We start from the raw sequence: 21,378 nt of genomic DNA, 5'->3' as shown, positions 1-21,378 counted from the left end.
TTTAGTTCCACCTGGCGCTCCCACGCCGCCAAGAGAAGAGAGGGAAGCAGGCAGCCAGAAACCCAGAGCCCTCCTCCCTCCCATGGAGCCGCCTTTTTTTCCCCAAAGGATTGTGAAAACAGGAGCCTTTAAGTGGAAAACTGAGCCTTACCCAGATTCTCTTACCACTTACAGTCACCCCCAAACTTTGTAGAACGCCTGCGGGCTTCACTCTTCCCAGGCCAAGCCTGGGGGTCAGGTTTGGGCTCTCCTGGGAACTGTGCATAGTGAGTGGGGGGTACCATGGCTGTGACCCCAGCCCCGGCTAACCTGGCTTTCTGCCCTCAGATCCACATGAAGACGATGCCAGCAGCCATGTACAGACTGCTGACAGCCCAGGAGCAGCCCGTTTACATCTGAGCTGCACCTCCACGGCGGCATGCATGGAGGACTCTCCTCACTGTGGTCGTGTTTCGTGTGCTGCATCGTGTGTCCACTGAGACATTCCCTCTCGTGCCCAGCATTTGGTCTTACACAGGAAGAGAAGGTCGGCAAGGGCCTCTTGGCTCTCTGTCTCTCTCCAGTTTGCTTTCTTCTGTTCCTTCCTTCATACCAGGGAAGCTTTGTGTGTGCCCCCCCTTGAGGGTGGAGAACAGCTAATATCTACCTGGGATCATGGTGGAGGGCCTTTGGGGGTCCTAAGGGGGTTGTCACTGCCCAAGGGGCCATCATCCCTCCCCAAGAGGCACGTACTTCCCTGAAGGAGCTCGCAGAGGAAGCGAAGGAGCTGACTGAGCAGTGGCTACCCTCAGTTGCCGATCTCCCGCTCTCCCTGCCTCACTTGATGGGAAGATAGCAGTGACCAGGACAGCCCACATCTGCAGGGATGTTCGCTGCCTGCTGTGGAGTTCAGGCGTCATACATCATTTCAGCCCAGAGTCTCTGAGCCAGCTTTAAATCTCTTCCATAGTTCCTTTTAGTTTCAATGTGTGTGCTAATACAGGCCTAACTGCAGAGAAGAGAAGACGTGACATCCTAGACAAGGCTGCTGTGACACTGTAGAGATCCTGGGAAGTCACAGGGCCTCTCAGGCTTCCAAGACTGGCCCAAGGTTACCAATTAGAAAATAACTCAAGGTGACCAATTGGAGGATGACCACAGGCAGGTACTATTTTCCTGTATTCTTGCACAGGCACTTACTACATGTGTACAACACACACACACTCCCTGCACAGTGTCTCATTTGCTCTCCACCTGCATTGAGGCAGGCTGAAAATCTAGCACACAGTCTGGGGAACCCCCAGCACCCCTCTGGAAGATCCCTTCTCCTAGCAGAAGGTTGACACATGCAGAAAATGGCCAGCCTTATCCTGAGAAAGAGGCCCTCCTGGCTCAGGCCTGGCCCTCCAGACCCCAATTGGCTCAGAGTGCCCTCGAAGACTCCCCAACCCCACATACAGACTGGAGGTTCTTGAGGGACAAACTGTGATATGGGTAACCTAGTGTCCTGCTTCCTGCCCCAAAGCTAAGGCAGCCTGGGCCCTTTCGCAGCTACTCATGAGGATGTGATATTTCAAAGGCTAGACTAGATTAAGTCATAAAATCAAGCAGACTTAATGCTTGGTGTTGGCCCTAGGAATCCCCAAATGTGCTCCAGAAACAACATCTACTGTCTTCTAGGTCTGGGAGTTTGTAGCTGGTGTGGAAGGCTTGATGTTTCCATCAGGTGCCTCGTGTTTTGAATTATGTCTCAGTCTAGTACATGTGTTTGAATATTATTCTGAGCCAGCTTCCACTTATTCTTGGTCCAAAGAGCAGTTGGTTTTCATGTGGGATGCGGCTAGCTTTTGTTTTTGTTTTGTTTCATTGATGACCTCAGTAGAGACAGGGGAAGAAAATCTAATATATTTTGTAATATGAACATAGCTCCTGTTCTCTGCATCTGGGATATTTACGTTGTGTCTGTGGACATGGCAGTTCAGGGAGCAGTGTAAGGGAGGATGGATTTACGGAGAGGAGGGTGGGGTCTGGGGGAGGGAGAGATGAATCTAACAAGATGAGGAACAAGAGGCTCCAGCTAGGGAGGGAAACAGTCATCCCCATGAGTTGGGTGGGTAGGATCAGGAAAGCCCGGTGCTCACAGGGATCTGCGCTGGAGCCTTTGGTTTTACTTTAGTACGAAAGTTCCAGTGATGTGCGGCCACCAGCTGTCCAGATAGCTGCCTGAGAATTGACAGAGCTGCTGCTGTTAGAGAGAGAGCTGTGTGGAATTGGGACCCCAGGAGCCAGGCCATCTGGACTTGTTTCCTAAGGGTGTCCAACAGAATGCCCCTGTGTGACCAAATCCAAGATCAAACCCCAGCAAGTGTGAAGACCAGGAACTACGGCCCGGATTTTCTTCACCCCTCCTGAAATAACTAATCTGTCAGGTATCTAATAAAATCGCACACTGAAGAGTGCAGGCCGTCTCTCCTCTGCCAAAGAGTGATGGATCAGACAAAAAGAGACATTATTGCTGCCATTTCAGGCATTTGGGAACCTTGGAAAGTCACTTGAAAGGCTTATGCTTGTTAGACCCAGGGTGGCCACCATGGGTCCATGCCCAAGCGCCTGTACAGGAAGGCAGGGGTACAGCAGAGGCTGGCCTGGGACTGGTCAGGGACAGGCTCCACACACACACACCACTCCCAGTATAATCCCCCCAAATGATCACAGTGAAGTGTCTTCACCCAGGGAAAGAGGAAAGAGAAAACACTTTCTGTTCTTGTTGGACAAGAACCCTGGAAGCTTTAAGAGGGGTTCAAAAGCTTTTCTTGTGAGCGCCTCTAAAAAACTAATGGTTGAGCATGATTGTAAGATTACCTAGTCTTTTGTGTTAAAGTGGTTCCTCCCACCCAGAGGGAAAGCAGTTGGAGCTTGATCCAGGCCCCTGGCTGGAGCATGCTCTTCCTCTGTTGGCGTTAGGCTGAGTGGTTAACTTGGGGTCAGGTCTTGGCTGGCATCCTCACATACATAGTTAGATATGTAAATATCTCATCACCCCCAGTGATGGGGCCGACTGTGTACAGAGCAGCCTTCCCCAAACTGCAAGGCACAGAGCCACTCTGCCCACTCAGTTGGGACATGACAGTGACTCAGCTTTGGGGACAGGCTCCCAGATTCACCACCACCCCCAGTCCAATGAGGTTGCACCACAACCCACTCTGCCTTCTCCAGCAGGAGCCCTTCAGGGAGCCACCATCAGCCTTGAGTTCACGAGAGGAAGAAAGCCCCACAGATCAATGGCTGGAGCCCACTGCCTGAGCGATACCTTCCTCCCACACCACAGCAGGCTCCCGGGGGTAGAGCACACAGCAGGCCGCCACCTCCCTGCACACGGGTTTGCTGTCTGAACATTGCCCATCAACATTGGCCTTCAGGGAGTCCAGAGTAACCTACTACCTCCCCCACTCTCCACCTCCTCCCTCCTGCAGCCCCATCCACACCTATGCTCCCTATCACACACTGATGAAAACCCACCCACAGAGCCCTGCTCGGGTCTCTCCACCCACCGGGGGAGCTGTCACCAATGTTTACAACCAAGGGCCACCTCTCGCTGATGTTTCAACTCACCGTCACAAGGCTTACCTGTTGGTTTGCGTTGCCCCTCTTTCTGTCTGCTCCTCTGTCCCTGGTTAGGATCCACTTGAGCACACAACTCCGGTTTTATTTTCCCTCCATCAAGGCAGTGTGTGATGACCATGTGGGAATGGAATCTCTTGTACATACTTAGCACAGCACCTGGGGTATGCCCTAGCACCCCTTTCTGTAACGGGGTGCGTTAGCGCTTACTGTAAAACATTGGGAGAAGTATAGTATTGTATTTGTAACGATATCGTTCTTTGTATACACGAAACTCAATGATCTCTATATATAAATATAAATATATATAAATAAAATATATCTACACGTGAGCCTGGAATGTGGACACTGCACACCCACTGAATGTATTTCCTCTGACAGTCTGGTCACCAGTCTTGACCCACCCTCCCCTTCTTTGTGCCGTGGCCGCGGTTGTCTGGTTTGGGGTTGTGATGTATTTAATGTGCTCTCTCCTTATTTAACTGAACGCTAACGTCTGTATAAGAATTGCTGCAACAATAAACAAGGACTTTGCCTCTTAGTCCTGGCTGAATGAGTGCCTTGCTGTCGCAGGGAGGATTGGGGCTCTGGGCAGGGAGGGTTTTGTCTTCCTTCATAGGCTCTAAGGGTTAGGGGGACTGGTGGCTACCCAGGTATTTATCTTGTGAAACTGGCTCAGTGGCCTGTCACCACAGTGTTCTCAGCCTCCCTGGAGCACACTGAAAGGAAGCCGCAGCCCTTTGGGTGTCATGGGAGAAAGGTGTCACACTTTGTATCATCACTGAGGGAAGAGAAGCAGAAATTAATCCTTCCCTCCACAATTAAAAAAAAAAAAAAAAAAAAACAGAAGTGGTCGGTCTTCACCCAGGCCTGGGGCTAAAGTGGAACGCAGTGCCTCAGGGGACCAACCTGAAGATTCTGTGACAGTGTCCCAGAAGCCTTTTACCTGGTACTCTTTGGATTCCACTTCTCAAAGTTTGGGGACATGATTTTCCTGCTGCCAGGGGCATGAGTGGACCCCTCTAGTGCTCTAGATCATTAGAACATTGTCTTCCTTGTCCTTCCTGAAAACCCAGTTGCAGATCCCATAGGGACTATGCTCTGCAGCTGCTGGAAGCCGTGGGAGATACAGGCTGAAAACTGTTTGTTGTTGTTTTGTTTTGATTTTTACTTTTTTCTTATTAATTTTTTTCATTTATTCTACATACTGACCACAGTTTCCCCTCTCTTGTTCCCTCCCCCACCTCCTTTCAACAACCCCCATCCTCTCCTCCTCCGTCTCCATTCAGAAAGGGGCAGGCCTCCCATGGCCATCAGCAAAGCATCAAGTTGAGGCACAACCAAACTCCTCTCCCCTGCATCAAGGTTGGGCAAGGCAACCCAGCTCGGGGATTGGGTTCCCAAAAGCCAGCTCAAGCGCCAGGGACAGGTCCTGGGAACTGTAAGAGCCTGTGGCAGCAAACTATACTCCAGCATCACTGAGTCTTTGTTTCCATGTTTTATATCTCTGTAACAAAATACTTGAGGTTGAAAGCTTTAAAAGGTGGTAGTAGACTAAGGCCCACCCCCACACACAGTTGTCTCCCCACAGAAGCATCTTAAATAGCTCTATTCACCACTAAAACCACTGTTACAAGAGCTAACAAAGCCAAATGAGAGATCCCAGGACCTAGTTTTAGTATGATGAAAAAATAGATTGACAGGAAAGAGCCTCAGTCCAGGAGCACTAGCCTGGGGACAGGGTCATTAGGATCTGCTAATGCTCCTGGATGGAGACTCTGGACCACCCTGTGTAGCTGAATTTTTCTTGTCCCACATGGTCTGCAACTGCTCAGACCCAAGTAAACACACAAACGCTTATATTAATTATGAACTGTATGGCCATTAGCTCAAGCTTATTACTGACTAGCTCCTACACTTAAATTAACCCATAATTCTTACCTATGTCTAGCCACGTGGCTTGGTACCTTTTCTCAGTTCTGCCTTCACATCTTGCTTCCTCTGTGTCTGGCTGGCGACTCCTGACTCTGCCTTCCTCTTCCCACAATTCTCCTCTCTGCTTGCCCTGCCTACACTTCCTGCCTGGCTACTGGCCAATCAGCATTTTATTTATCAACCAATCAGAGCAACACATATTCACAGCGTACAGAAAGACGTCCACAGCAACCCTGGCTCCAGGAAGTGAACCAAGGCTCCAGTGAAATAGATTTGTAGCCTAACCTGCATCGACTCCAGATGCTGCGATCTCCTGCCTCTGGTACACCACGCTGTACCACTGTGAGTTTGATCCTGTCCCTCCTTACCACACCAATAGATGGATGAAAACCTGAGTCAACTGTGTGCTGTTTACAAGAAACTCACTTCTGAAGATACATAAGACTAAAAGTCAGGGCGCGGGGAATGATGGTTAACTTTCATTGTGCACGTAACTGGATTTAGAATCACATAGGAGGTTGGAAAGACACGCATCAGGGTGTATCTATGAGGATGTTTCCAGATTAACTGAGGTGGGAGAGACCTGGCCTGACCGTGAATGTCAGTGCCCATGGGGCGGAGGCCTGGATGCAATAAAAAAAAAAGAGAAAGAAGCTGGGCAGTGGTGGCACACGCCTTTAATCCCAGCACTCGGGAGGCAGAGGCAGGTGGATCTCTGTGAGTTCAAGGCCAGCCTGATCTACGGCATGAGATCCAGGACAGGCTCCAAAGCTACACAGAGAAACCCTGTCTCAAAAAAAAAAAAACAGAGAGAGAGAGAGAGAGAGAGAGAGAGAGAGAGAGAGAGAGAGAGAGAGAGAGAGAAGAGCCTGTGGCTGAGCAGCGGCATTCCAGGTTTCCCTGCTTCCCGGCCTACAGGGACCTGAAGTGCTCTGCTACATACACCATGAACTGACCCCTCTGAAACTGAGTTAAACATTTCCTCCAAAGGAAAGCATGAGCAGCTGTACTAGTGTCAGATAAAATGCACCGTAAGTCAAAATCAGTGACAGTGGGCAAGGAAAGCTGTCATGTGTGATAAAAAGGTAAGTTCAACAAGAGAAAATGATGGTCATAAATATATACATACCCACCATTGAAGAATATAAAACAAACATTAATAGACCATAATGCAATGCAAATTGAGTTACTGCAACATCCTTCTTTCAACAATGGACGTGGCATCCAAGCAGAAAAAAATGAAGAAATGGCAGAGATAACCTGGACCCCACTCCAAGCATACCTAACAGGTCCAACATTCCTAGCAACATGTACTCTCAAGAGCATGTGGAACATTCTTTACAATAAATCATATGTATGCTAGGCCACAAAAACGTGTCAACAATTCTCATTATCAACTATCTCTTCCCAACACATTGCAATAAACTATAAAGAAATTTAAATATAACCTTTGGAAACTACAAATACATGGAAATTAAACAGCAAACTCCTAGATAACTAATAAGTAAGAAGCAAAGAAGTTTTGAATGTCTTTAAATTATAACAGAAACATAACAAATCCAATCTAAAGAAAAAGAAAGAAGAAAGATCGGAGGGGGTGGGCAAAAGGAAAATTAAGAGAAAGGAGATGAAGAAAAAGGGGTTTTTTTTTTGGTTTTTTTTTGTTTTTTTTTTTTTGGTTTTTCGAGACAGGGTTTCTCTGTGTAGCTTTGTGCCTTTTCCTGGAACTCACTTGGTAGCCCAGGCTGGCCTCGAACTCACAGAGATCCGCCTGGCTCTGCCTCCCGAGTGCTGGGATTAAAGGCGTGAGCCACCACCGCCTGGCTGAAGAAAAAGAAGGTTCTTAAATAAGAAATCTATCATGGCACCTGAAAGAAAGAAAAACGTAAGCTGGATCTGAACCCCAGAGTTAATAGAAGGGAAAAAATAAAGACCAGAGGAGAAAGAAAAAAATATGAACCATTAGCAAAATGAAGTTGGTCTTTCCAAAAATAAAATTAACGAACTAAAGAAAAGAGAAATGAATCAAACACAACAGCAAAGATGAGAAATACAACTTATACCATAAAATACAAAAGCATTAGAAATAATGAACAATGGTAAACAAATTGATAAGCTAAAAAAAGGGGGGGGGACACATTCCTGTCTATATACAGGAAGACTGAGGCAGGGGAGGCATGGAGAAATAAAACAAAGAGAAGACAGATGACATGAGCCTGTATTTAACAACTCCAAAGACTCCACCACAGGACACTGATTTAATAAGTGAGCTCCACATGGTTGCGGGGGCAGACACAAAACCGGCTGAAGTCACTAGTGTCTCTACTGAGCGACAGTGAAATGGTTAAAATGAGAAAGAGTAGCTACAGAAATTATCTCGGGAAAAGAGCTCCACAATGAAAAGTAGAAAGCATTGACAAGAAGAACTGGGAAGGCCACACAAATACACAGGCATCTGTGTCTGTGGACTCAGAGTTGATACTGGTTAAAAGGTTCATACTGACTAGAGCAATCTACAATCCAGTGCAATCCCTCCCAATGACTTTCCTCCAAAGAACATAGGATGTATCATCATATCATCTGATGTGAAAATATACCACAAAGCTATAATAATTGAAACATGCTACTGATGTAAAATATGGGTCCAGAGCATAACAGAACAGGCTAGACCATGTAGGAGAGTAAAACTGGACCTCCATCTCTTACCACACACAAAAAACAACTCAAATGAACTAAGGGTTCAACCATAAAACTCAAAAGAGTGGAAGCAGGCATAGGGGAAATATATTAGGAACAACCAAGTATTTTTTAATAAGACCCCCAAACACAGAAAATGCAATCAAAAATAGACAAGTGGGATAGCATCAACCTGAAAACCTTCTAGAACAGTGAAGGAAACAATAGAGAATAGAATAGAGATGCAACCTAAAAAGAAGTGGGAGAAATATTTTCAAACTATGCAACTATGGAGTTTTCCTGCCTGGCCCACAGTCAGGGCAAATCTCTCTCACCTGCCAGTCCCACAGCCGTCAGACCCGACCAAGTAAACACAGAGACTTGTATTGGTTTCAAACTGTATGGCCATGGCAGGCTTCTTGCTAACTGTTCTTTCAGCTTAAATTAATCCATTTTTATAAATCTATACCTTGCCACATGGCTGTGGCTTACCGGCATCTTCACATGCTGTTTCTCATCGTGGCGGCTGGCAGTGTCTCTCTGACTCAGCCTTCCACTTCCCAGCTTTATTCTCCTCCTTGTCCTGCCTACACTTCCTGCCTAGCCAATGGCCAATCAGTGTTTTAATTATTGACTAATCAGCAACACATTTGACATACAGAACATCCCACAGCAATAGAGAATAGAATAGAGATGCAACCTAAAAAGAAGTGGGAGAAATATTTTCAAACTATGCAACAAGAGGATAATTTTAAAATATATAAGGAGATCAGTAGCAAAATAATAATAATCTTTTTAAAAATGGGAACAAATATAAATAGTTAATTCTCAAAAAAAGAAAGAAGGAAGGAAAGAAAGAAAGGAAGGAAGGAAGGAAAGAAGGAAAAGAGGGCAAACAAATGACACACAGGTGTGTGGCACGTGGGCCACATCACTGATCATCAAAGCCACAATCAGATGAACTCAGTCCACGTGGGATGGCCAGTGGCAAAGGAGACAGGAATGTTAGCAACTTACGCGGAGAAAGAGAAGAAAAAGGAATGAGTAATGAGTAATGCTAGATGCAACTTCCTTGAGAACTAAACTATGTAATTGCCGTGTGATCAGCAGCCCCACTGAAGTTAAAAGGACACAGTGTTAGAGAACAGCCCGGGTCCTCACACTTGCACACCGCAAGCTCCCTCACCCACTGAGTCATCCCCACAGGCCTCTCAAGGCATCTCTTGAACCATTACAGACAGCAGCCGGAGAAGCAACAGCGGTCCCAGGACAGGGTCCCCCAGCTACCAGCAGCAGGGCTAGACAGCAGTCAAGACTAACAGCACGTTTAATAAACGGAGAAACAAATATGTCACCCCCATGTGCTACCAACTGGAGGGGTTATGGATGGTCCAGACAGGTGGGACTCCCAGCAGGGGAAGCTTTGAACAGGAGAGCAGCCCACGGTGTGGTTTTTTTCCCCCATGACCGTCAGCTCACAATAACCCTTAAGAGGAGAAATGGTTGCTTCTGGATTAGCTGGGGTTTACCATCTAGATAGAACACTTACATGTAAGCAGGGCTCAGTCGCCCTGGGGGTCAGCCGTGATGGGATGTGAATTAAGGTTTTAATGTGCACTTGAGATTGAAGTAGGCCTGTTTTGCCTTTTAGCCTATGGTTTACTACTAATTAACTTCTTTCCATCTCTTCCCTCTCTGGCTCTCAGTAATTAAAATTAGGACACCTCAGAAGTTGTTTTTCTTATCGGCTCCTGTATATCAAAACATCACAGGGTACTTTTCAACCCAAAACTCACCTCTCATCTCAAAGGGAAGGAAGGGGTTTGTTCTAGAGCCAAATATGGGTGAGCATGACCCAGGATCGCAGATTCAGGTTGTCCCAAATACCACGTTCAACACAGTTAACAGTTTCACAGTGTCTTTATAGTTGCAGAACAAAAGACAGCTATAGATACAGGAACTTTTCAACATGCACGGGTGGAAACATAGGGCAGGCTGGAAAATTTCAGATGCTACTGATGCCTTTCTTAATGCCTGTGCTTGGTGGAAAGTAGTGATGATCTGTTATATCCTAAAAGGGTTCATGGAATGGTCACAAGGATGCTAGGTCAGACACAGAGGTGGGCGAAATGTATGGCTGGTAAGGGAGTTAATAGTAGCCCAAGATACTTTGTTTGATTTGGGCTCTGTAACATTCCAACTCTCCACAATCACCAAGTTCACTCAGTCTGCCTGGTAGAATCTTCAACATAGGTACAGCTTTTTTCTGAGAATTTCAGTTCTCAATAACCCGTACACATGTAAATTTTAATGTGTTATTTTTTTAAATTGTGAAAATAACAATGGACAATAACTTCAAAAGAAAGTCATTTGACTCACAATTCTGGAAGATCCGAGCAGCCTGAGGATCCGAGTGTCCTGCCCAGAGGCCCCACGTAGAAAGGGAGCCAGTGGCCTGAAGAAGTGGCCAAGCACCTGGGTGGCCTCCCTTTATAACCACCTGCCCTAGAAAGACGTAACTCAACAGCCAATCAAACGCATTCCTCCAAGGCAGCACTGAGCTTCCTGGAGAGAGGTGTGCCTTGTCCTCATCACCTTCCGTTCAGGTGAGGGCGCGTGAGGTCTCTCCTCCACAGAACCACACTGGGGGCTGCAATACCAGCCCAGAGCTTCCTCACTTCTGCTTTGGGGACTGACAAAATCTAAACCTCTTAGGTGGAGTCTCTTCTCCCCTCACATAGAGCAGAGTGCCCCCATTGCAGATGGCAAGGTGGAGCGGGAAGATAGATTTCACTCTGTCCTGAGGATGACTCTCAGCTGGTCCTAGAGCCCAGCCTTTACAGAACACTTTCCACAGATGAGCTTAATCCCCACAACACCTGAAGGAGCGCCACTTCTCATTTATAGCCCAGTAACTTAGGGTTTAAGAAATCAAATTACTGCTCCAGTGGCTATACCTGTGCTGGACCTCTGCGCCTTCACCGTTTTTTAAATGCATTCTACCCAGTCACCTCCTAAGTAATTAGCAGTGGCCCACCTCCCTGCGAGAACTAGATGGAGTTGGGGGCAGCCAGAGGAATCTTTGCTTCGTGCCTTCTCACCCCCTCATCCTGTGAGATAATCCACAGAAGTTCCCTTCAGAAGGTCGCATTCCACCCTTCCTGGCTCACTCTGTTGACCTATACTACTGACCAGGAATTGCATGAGATCGAGCCCCACTCCGGCCCTGACAGGCTAGTTCTCCTCAAAGAGATGCTTCTTGACAGAGATGTGTCCCTGGCAGCCGGCCGCTAGGCAGCACCCTCCTCACCAAGAGGCCCTGGCTCCCCATGGGCCCTCTCTCTGCCACTGCCAGCCAGTGGTACCATCCTCCACATCACTCACCCTCATCGCTAGGGAAGAGAGCCACCTGCGCTGGGTGGCATCAGCGTTCTCTGGGGGTCTGGGGTGGGGGCGTCTCTTTCCTTACCCCACAGGGAGAGAAGGGAGGAAAAGTTTTCCCAGTCTGTGTATTTGCTCAAAGGACAACGCCCCCTCAACTGCAGGACAGTATCACCAGGGAGGACCTGAGAGCCTGCAGTGAGCAGCTGGTGCGGGCAAGCCCCGCCCTTCGGCAAGTACCGCCCCTCTGGAAAGCCCCACCCCCTTCGGCCAGCCCCACCCCCAGCCACCATAAGGCTCACAGAATCACTTGGCCTTAGTCTGCTAAAGTTCTTGCTTTATTTGCTCTTCGGTTACTTGACCTCAATGAATGTGCTCACCTTGTGGGACACGTGTGTCTAGTATGAACAGAATTTTTGCAGCTGAAAGGGAGATCTAAAATCTGTTAGCGTATGAGGACCTATAGAAAGCGGAATGCTTGGTTTTTTTGTTTGTTTGTTTTTTTGTTTTGTTTTGTTTTCGAGACAGGGTTTCTCTGTGTAGCTTTGCGCCTTTCCTGGAACTCACTTGGTAGCCCAGGCTGGCCTCGAACTCACAGAGATCCGCCTGGCTCTGCCTCCCAAGTGCTGGGATTAAAGGCGTGCGCCACCACCGCCCGGCGCTTGGTTTTTTTAATCAACAAGACTAAGGCACAGAAATCACGACCTTCCTACAATGTTAGATGCAAATGTGCTCCCAGGGTTTCAGTCCCCCTGGATCAAGTGATCCCTTCTTTAAAACAACTACAGGCTATGTGAGCGCTGAAGGTTAATCGTACAACAACGTGGGGTGTATTTTACACTAGCTACCAAACTGCTCACTTAAAAACAACTAACGTGGTGGAGGGAGAAGGTTTAGTCGATAAAGGGCTTGCCATGTAAGCATGTGAACCTGGATTCAATCCCCAGCAACGGTGTAAAAAGCCTGTCTTCTCAGCATTGGGGAGGTGGAGACCCGAGGATCCCCGGGGCAGGTTGGCTAGCAGTCTAGCTGGATCTATGAGCTCTAGAGTCACTGAGAAACCTTGTCCCCAAAACTAAGGTGCACAGTGGTTGCAGGGAACATCTGCTGAGTGTTTCTTCCACAGTGCATGCACACCCATATGCTTCTTACACAGGACCACATACAAGCACATGCACACACAACAGCTGTGGTCAGGGAGCTTACAGCTCAGGGCAGACTGATCACCACACCCAGCAGTGCAAATTATGTTCAGTGTATTTCAGACCATTTTAATTTTTTAAGGGTTTAAATGGTAACTTTTATATTATCATATCTTCTACCACAATTTAAAGATTCTTCATTTAGCATGGGATTAATTTGATGGCAATTATTTTGTGTAGATTGGTTAGAGCGAGCCCTTCTGAGACTAGAGAGAGGGTTGTAAGGGTGTCTAATGAACAAGGGCTCCAAACTGACCGGGTAGCAGGCATGAACACCCTGAAGCCGGTCTCCCCCAGGCAGCACTTGATTCTGGTGACTGTGGCTGAGCTCGGCAGGCAGAGGGTAGCCTGGCAGATGGAGGTGGCTGGGAAAACTGTAGTGCTACACATTTCTAATTACTAACTGCTTCAGCGCGCGTTTTGAACTCTCCATCACGTCCTTTGCTTTCTCCCAGGGAAACCCCGGGCTTCAGAAAGCCAACGATAGATTTGGCGCCCTCTGGTGGAATAGTGGGGGGAAAGCCAAACCTACGAGATTCCCAGAGGGCGGAATGAGAATTTTATAGACCTAGCCTGGCTCCCACAGGTACCTTCCAGACGAGGATGCTACAGCAGCCGGCAGAGTCGGGGCTGTGACTCACTGACTAACGCTCCACTGTGCAAACCCAGAGGCTGACAGAGGCGCTTTCTCTTCCTGCTTAGTCAGGTTCTGGAGCCCTGATCACACACACAGCAGTGGCCCTGCTCATGGGCCACCCCAGAGTTTGTCAAGTCATTTGGTGGAGACTATACAATTCAAAGGCATAGACTCTGGAACAGCATGGTGAGGAGATCCATACACACTCGGTACTAGAGGGAAGCATGGAGAAAGTGTGGTAGAATTCCCCGAGTCAACCTAAAATGTAGACTATTGTTTCCAAGAATTCTCTCCATGTGACTTCAACTTAAAGCTGACCACAGAAGCAGGCATGAGATTTGGAAGGCTAATCAAAGCCAAGGCCATGTAGTATCAGGAGTGTGACAGTGCACACCCACTGTCGCTGGCTCATGGTCTATATGGCCAGCGCACACACACACACACACACACACACACACTTCAGCTGCTGAGTCCTGGGCCAGATGCAGTAGACCAAACCCCTTCTCAAGTTTCCATCACAGAAGTGATGGTCAGTGGCCAGCTCCATGCCACTCTAGCCTCATGGCCTCAGCTTTTCTTGTGGACAGCCAGCCCTGTTGGAGCCAAAGGTCACGCTTTGCCCGGGCCTCTTACTGGCCAGTACAGGTGCACTTGGCTGAACTGTAAGGAATGCCTCCCTCCCTCCCACACAGCGAAGGAGCCCAAGCACAGAAGGAAACAGCCAGTCCAAGCATGATGCGCTTCACGACACCTGCTAAGTGCCTCCGGTTCGGCGTCCCTCGGTTCCCTCTACCATCGCCTAATCCTGGCAACTGTATGAGGACTTTGGTCCTTGCTTTACGGCATCAATAAGTGCAAGAGCTCCCCCACTTTGTTTGTTCCCAAGAACCTGCAGCTGGAAAGAACAACTCCAGCTGCTGTAAAGATGAGCCCCACCAACCCACAGCCATGTACTCCCTCTTTCCCATCTGACAGACCCGGGTCCCACGGCAGCTGCAAGGACCTCCTCATCCTCCATCTCCTTGTTAAGGAAGCAGGCTTGGATCCTCCAGAGGGCAGTAGGCCACGGACACTGAACTGCTAATTAAAGGGGCCCAGCTTGGATCCAGCGGCCTGTGGTTCTGAGTCCGCAGGAAAATTCCACAGAGCACCCCACCATAGAAGCTACAGGGGATGCATTCAGCTCCGAGTGATGGAGAGAGAGCTGCTTCCTTCCCTGTTGTGGAATATTTGTTTAACTATGTAAAGATGCGTTGCATTTGTGTTGATTAAATAAAATTAACCTGGGTTCAGAGAGGCGGAGTTAGCAACTAGTTGATAGAAAGAAGGAGAGAGAATGAGAAAGAGAGGGAGCCGCCGAGGGCCAGACAGACAGCCACCAGACAGACAGACAGGGAGCAGGACATACAGAATGAAAGGTAAAAAGCCCTGAGGCAAAACGTAGATGAAGAGAAGCAGGTTAAACTAAGTTATAAGAGCTAGTGGGACAAGCATAAGATAAGGCTGAGCATTCATAACTAATAATAAGTCTCCGCGTCATGATATGGCAGCTGGTTGGTGGCCCAAAGAAAGCCAGCTACACTTCCCATGCCCCCAAACCAGCCCTGGTTCCTCATGAAGAGAACAAGCCCTGGAGAAGGAAGGACCATGGGTTGTCACAGCCTCGGTGACTCCTGAGGGCCACTGTTCTTGAGAGAAGAACCACAGCCCTGGATTGTGCTGTGGAGGTCTCACCGCGGGCTCAGGTGTACACTCGGCTGTGTGGACAGGCAAGCCCATGGTGTGTGGCAGCCAGCTCTGAATCCCCTGCAGGGACAAATGTTGAACGTATCATTATTAAAAATGAGTGTGTGGGCTAGGGAGCTGGCTCAGATTAATAGCGTTCACCATGTAAGTAAGCATGAGGGTCCGGATTAGGAGTCCCGAGGGCCCATTAGGAGTCCCAGTATGGCAGTCCAGGCCTGTAATCCCAGCAAGGCAGCAGGAAGACAACAGGCTCCTGAGGGACCTGCCATCTAGTCGGCATAGCCCATGAGTGAGCGTCAGGGTCAGTGAGACACCCTGTCACAAAAATGAAGGTGGAGAGTGATGGACCTCTGAACTCCTCACACACAGGCACACGTACAAACACACATGCACACAGTACCAAAGCAGATCACACTGGTAACAAAGGTACTGCCTCATCGGGGACACAGTGCTTCCACCCGGAGCAGGCCCCTCGCACACAGCTAACGGGAGGGAGTCACATTATGGAGTCACACACATCGGGGGCCCGACAGACGACTTTGGCAATCCTCTAAACTAACAAAACTGATAAAGAAAACACTAATCATAGAGAGTGAAGTCTCTGTGTCAGCTGGCTTATGAACGGCACATAAATTTGAAGAAGTGAATCAGAAGGCAGAGACCAGGGTGAAATCGGAAACGTTTTCTGACACGAGGAGCCCAGTGGGCCCAGTACAATTAGATCGTGGGGTTCACGTAGTAAAAAGCGGGAATAAAACCTGTTTTCTATTTCATTTCTCACCAAAATGAGGTATGAGTGACAGCAGGAGCTCTGAAACCCCCCAGGAATCTAAGAATCGCCATGCTTAAGGTGGAGCAGGCATTCCGGCCGCCAGACCCTGTTCCGGAGCGCCCAGATCTTTGGACTAAACTATGGTACTCTGGCGCCACCTGGTGGCGCGCAGCAAAATGCAGCAGTGCGCCTAAACCCTGGCGCAGGTGCAGGCGAGCTGGATGACTGTCCCCATTTCTCTAGTCATCTAGCGACCCCCTGGCTTATTCTTCCAAAACAGGTGAGGGAGGGGCAGGGGAGAACGCCCCTCCCCCTTCGGTTGCTTTACTTTTTAACTTACTTTCTTGAAAAAAAAAATAAGTCAAGCGGGGAGGGGAAGTTATCAAGCTGGAACGCACTCTTGGGGGGCTTCGCAGAAACCCTGCCCACATTCCATTTCCTCCACCACCGTGGCCCCCGCTGGGTTCCCAGAATTCCAGCCGACCTGTCCCTGGGGTGTGTTTCTCCTGACCTGGGACACCCAAGATTTCTACAACTCAGAGGTGTGTGGACATTCACACGGGTCCGTCTTCTGGATTATCTGGCACAATGATACCCAAAAGGCTTCAGGAGAAAATGGTCTCCCTACCCTCTGACCCTGCTTCCCCAGCCAGTTGCTACTCATCAGGCCCTGAGTAGTTTCCTGCAGCAACAGCCTTGTGAGCACTGGCCATGCCTGGCACTGTCCCTGCACCAACTTCTGGACCCAGTGCCTGTCCACCCCAACACTAACACCTCAGCTAAGAACCCCAGACATCCCACGCTGCTCCCTGAAGAGTCGTTTTCCCCAGGGCTGCCTGCTCCAATCTGTGAGCCAAATGGATAATAGGTATATGTTGTTCCTGAACACAACAAACCTGACCAATGGATAATTGAAAAAAAATAATAATGTGAAAACAGAATTCTTTGAAGTGTAATCTAACTGAAAATGCACCAAGAAAGCTTCCTATAAAAAAAAATTTTTAAAGCCTAATCATTTATAATAGCTTAAATACGCAGTGGTGAATCAAAAGGTCTTTTAGTGTTAAGTGGAATGTTTGGGCTCTTTTTAGATTACTGCCGTCAGTCATCAAGCGTGGCTTCAGACTTAATTCTGTGCAGCTGGGCAGAACCCAAACAAAATCCCTGCCTGTCTGCAATTTATGTTCTAGAGGAAGATAGAAAAAATCATTAGGTAAAATATATACATCATGATGTGTGCTGGGGGGGGGGATAGGAAGTATGGATGGTTGCAGTTAGGGAAGAGGGAGGCAGAAGAGATGTGTGTGAAGGTGGGAGAGCCTGGCACAGATACAGAGCAGCAGGCTTGGAGTTGTGGGGTGTGCAAAGGCCCTGAAGCAGAACAGGTCCTCAGACTGTTTAAGGAATAACGGGAAAGCCAGAGCACTCTCCAGACCACAGGGGAGGAGGGAGATGGCATAAGAGCAGGGGCTGGAGGACCCGTGATAGAAGCACATGACCCATCCAAACACCCGGGCAAGTTGAAAATATGGGGTGGGAGGAGACAACCACAGACTTCCTCAATATCCAAAGAGAATCCAGAACCCTAGAGGCCTATGGCTGGCTTCCTTTCAGACTTCTAAATATAAAGATGTTCTTTTAAATCCCCTCCCACCACCCCATTAGAAATTATTTGGAAACATTTTTAATGTTTTTATTACAATATCCTATATATACATCTGTTGTGGAATATTTGTTTAACTATGCAAAGATGTGTTGCTGTTTTTACCTTGCCTGCCTAAGGCATCTGATTGGTTTAATAAAAAGCTGAATGGCCAATAGGAAGGGAGGAGGTATGGGTGGGGTTTCTGGTCAGGGAGAGTAAGTAGTAGGAGGAATTTAGGCTACAGGAGAAGAAAGAAAAAGAAACACCAGGAAGATGCCAGGGGCCAGACAGACAGATATGGAGGAAGTGGGAAAGTAGGACATACAGAAGGAAAGAAAGACGAAAAACCCCAAGATAAAATGTAGATGAAGAGAAACAGGTTAAATTAAGTTAAAAGAGCAAGCGGGACAAACCTAAGCTAAGGCTGAGCATTCATAATAATAAGTCTCCATGTCTTGGGAGCTGGTTGGTGATCCAAAGAAAATTCCAACTACATACTTTTTTTTTAAATTTGTGCTGAGGATCAAACCCCAGGCTTCAAATATGCTAGGCAAGCATTGTTACTAAGCAACACCTCAGCTGTGAATATACTTCTAAAGCAAAACACAGCTGCCCTTTACTAAATATTAGGTAGTTTTGATGATTTTCATGATAATCTTGTGTGCAATTCTTATCTTGGTTCTTAAATCCCAAAGCTTTCCCAAGTATCGGCAATAATATTGCAAGGAGAGTCCATATTTCCAGTTGTTTGCACTCAGAACCTCACTGCAGGTGGCTAGCTTTCAGGCCTCTGGCTGGGCACACAGGATAAAGTCCCAGGCCTTAGTGCATCAGAGGCATTCCCAGCCTGGTTCTAACTTGTGTCCAGCCACAGCCTCTACGCTTCCTCAAGACTCCTGGGACCACACAGTCCTCCAAACATAGCTCTTCAGTAGTCACAGTGACTCTACCTGGTGACTGTCAGCAGAAGTCATCTTCAAATCTTCCAGGTTGTTCCCAGAATGCACCACCTGGAAGAGCATGGAGTGTCTTTCCCAGAGTCAAGCATATTAAACTGAGGATCTGCCCTCTGCCCCTCTCTGTGCCACTCTGTGAGTGCTGTGTGGGTGAGAAGGTGTCTGTCTTGTTCACTTCTTTGCCCAGTGCATCAGCACAGGGCCTGGCACTCTATGTGAACAGAGGTATTTGGGGAAAGTCATCCATTGGCCAGGAATGGAGAGAAGCAACAGAAACTTCCAGTGCTGGGCCAGCAGCACTGCCTCTGGGGTACAGGAATTGTAGGGGTGCCTGATTTTTGCTGGTGACCTCCACTGTCCTCTTTAGAACTAGCTACTACCAACTACACACCCACCTCACAACACACCCCACTCCCATCCCCCACCCTCGCTCCACCCTGTCTACAGCATCGTGCTGGCTGCTGTCCTCACTTCCCCCAGCTCTACTCTTGTTTAGTAGCAGGGGTAGAACTGGTGAGAGCTAATCCTATCACCTGCTTCTGTCTTGAACCCCTCCAGATGAGTACCATCCACCACCCTACGGAGCCTGAAATCCAAGGTCCTAGAAACAGCTGTCTGGGGCCGACCCCAGAAGCCTCTCTGGTCTCATTCCCCACCCCCACCCTCACCCCACCCTCACATCCCCCTTTGTCCCTTGGGTCTGACCCTGATAGTCCATGAACACATGCTGAGAATACTGGCCTCGGTGCCCACACAATTCACTCTCCTTGCGTTAAATTTCTGCAGGGGTGTCATGAATCAGGGAATCCGGAGCATCACTAACTCCCACACTGTGTAGCAGGACCTATGCTGGCTGCGGAGGGGACTAGGGGGGCAGCTCTCATCACCCACAGCCCCTCTTGCCGTTGCTGTTCCTTCTTTTTCATTCGTTGCCAGGCTCCTGCTGACCAATGGTGGGATGAAAGAGAGCAGAGACCTCCGTCCTCCACTCACTGCTCATTTCCTGTACATTAACTTTTCCATCACTGGGACAAAAATACCAGACATAAGCAATTTAGGGAAGTAAAAGTGTATTTGGGGGTCACCATTCAAGGAAATTCCAGTCCATCATGCAGGGAAGGCACAGAAGCTTGGGGAAAGGGGCATGGTGACAGGGGTATGCTAGCATTTAGGCAACCGGAAGTCGAGTTAGGAAGGTCAGAGCCAGGAGTGGACTCTCTGCAGGCGTATGACCTTCAAAGGTTCTCCTTGTGTGACCCAGTTCCATTAGCCAAGCCCCACCCCAAGGAAGTCTCCCAACCTCACAAGTTGAACAGACTATTGGCCCAGCTGGGGACCTAGTGTTTAAGTACATGAGACTTTGGGGACCTCTCACATTCTACCACAACACCCAGCATCTGGGATTGTGCCTGGCATCTATGCACTACTTGAAGAACCACATGCTGAGTGAGTGGATGTGTGAGAACAGGCAGCATCTTATCCTAACCACAGAGGAAGGTGAGACATGGACTGAACCATCCAGAAGGACAGCATCTTCCTGTTCAAACTCCCTTTGTGACAAACCCCTTGGGGATAAGGATGACTCCTCAAGTCCCCAAGTGTTGCTGTTGGTGGGCTTGAAAAGAAATCACAGGAGAGGGGGTCAAAATCTCCGCTCATCATAGGTTCGTGAACAAGACAAACAAAAAAATACAAGCTTACTTAATGTAAGTTTTACATCATACAAGAGTCTCCCACCAATGAAGACCCAAAGAAACATGTACCAAAAGGTATGGAGGGAATATATATTACACAATTACAGACATGTATTGTGAAACTATCCCACGTAAAAGAGCCAGAATAAGAAATCTACCATCCGCCATTGAATCTATCATCAAAGATCAGATATTCCAATGCTCTAAAATATTTCAGGGCACAAAAAAGGAAGGGAAATATCTAATTAACTTTATAGAGAAAAAATAATACCGATGTGGAAATAAGATAAAGTCAGCGTAAGAAAATATACAGACAAATACCACTGGCAAATACCATTGTGAATTGTCTAAATAAAATATCAGAGTCCCACGTTACATTAAGAAATAATGCACCACAAATTAGTGGGGTTTGTTCAATAATTCAAGAGTTTTGCAGATAGAAACCCATTAATATCATGGTATGGGCCCACCTTATTATGATAAATAATATATTCTTTGGAACATAGGCATGTAGCTCAGTTGGTAGAGTGCTTGCCCAGCATGATGAAGGATTCAACCCCCAGCACCACATAAATCAGGCATGATGGCATGTTCCTGTACTACCAGCACATGACAGGTGAAGGTCGTGGGGGCAAGATGTTCAGAAGTTCAAAGCCAGCCTGGAATACATGAGTCTCTGTCTCTAAAACTAAAAAAGTAAGAAAACACCAGGGATATTTCCTCTAAGATCAGGAAAAAGGTAAAAATGTATCTATCTCATGCTCTTCCTCATTGTACTAGAAACACTGGCCATTGCAATAAGAAAAGATAGTTCCAAAAGATCTCATAATAAATAAAGTCAGACTGTTTTGAGGCAGGGTCTTGTTATATAATCCAGACTAGCCTCAAATGCACAATTCATCACCAGTCTCTTGAGTGCTGGGATTATATATAGTCCACACTTGGCGTCATCATGGCTCTTTTTAGAAATGGGCAGGTGAGAGGGCTCAGCAGGCAAAGGCATTGCTGCTAAGCCTGATGATCTGAGTTCAGTCTCTGGGACTGAGGTCACATAGTGGAAGGAGAGAATCAACTCTTGCAAGGTGTTCTCTGACCTTTACAAATACACTGCAACGTGTGTGTGAGCGCGCACAT

The 21,378-nt window shown here is 47.8% G+C and overlaps 1 protein-coding gene across 4 annotated transcripts in view; it reads left to right on the top strand.

Moving 5' to 3' along the window:
- Apba1 (amyloid beta precursor protein binding family A member 1) overlaps positions 1 to 4,141 on the top strand; it is a 209,168-nt gene extending 205,027 nt beyond the window's left edge. For all 4 annotated transcript variants that reach the window (XM_052714091.1, XM_052714088.1, XM_052714089.1 and 1 more), the window contains one exon: positions 328 to 4,141. In XM_052714091.1, coding sequence (XP_052570051.1) covers positions 328 to 399 — 72 coding nt within the window. In that variant the 3' untranslated portion in view covers positions 400 to 4,141. The remainder of the gene's footprint in view (positions 1 to 327) is intronic.
- Positions 4,142 to 21,378: the final 17,237 nt, after the last annotated feature.

This window comes from Peromyscus californicus, unplaced genomic scaffold (assembly GCF_007827085.1).
Source record: "Peromyscus californicus insignis strain IS unplaced genomic scaffold, ASM782708v3 Scaffold_4__1_contigs__length_199733344, whole genome shotgun sequence".
Lineage (NCBI taxonomy): Eukaryota > Metazoa > Chordata > Mammalia > Rodentia > Cricetidae > Peromyscus > Peromyscus californicus.
Note: the sequence above shows the minus strand (reverse complement) of the source record. Positions and strands in the feature narration are given on the sequence as shown.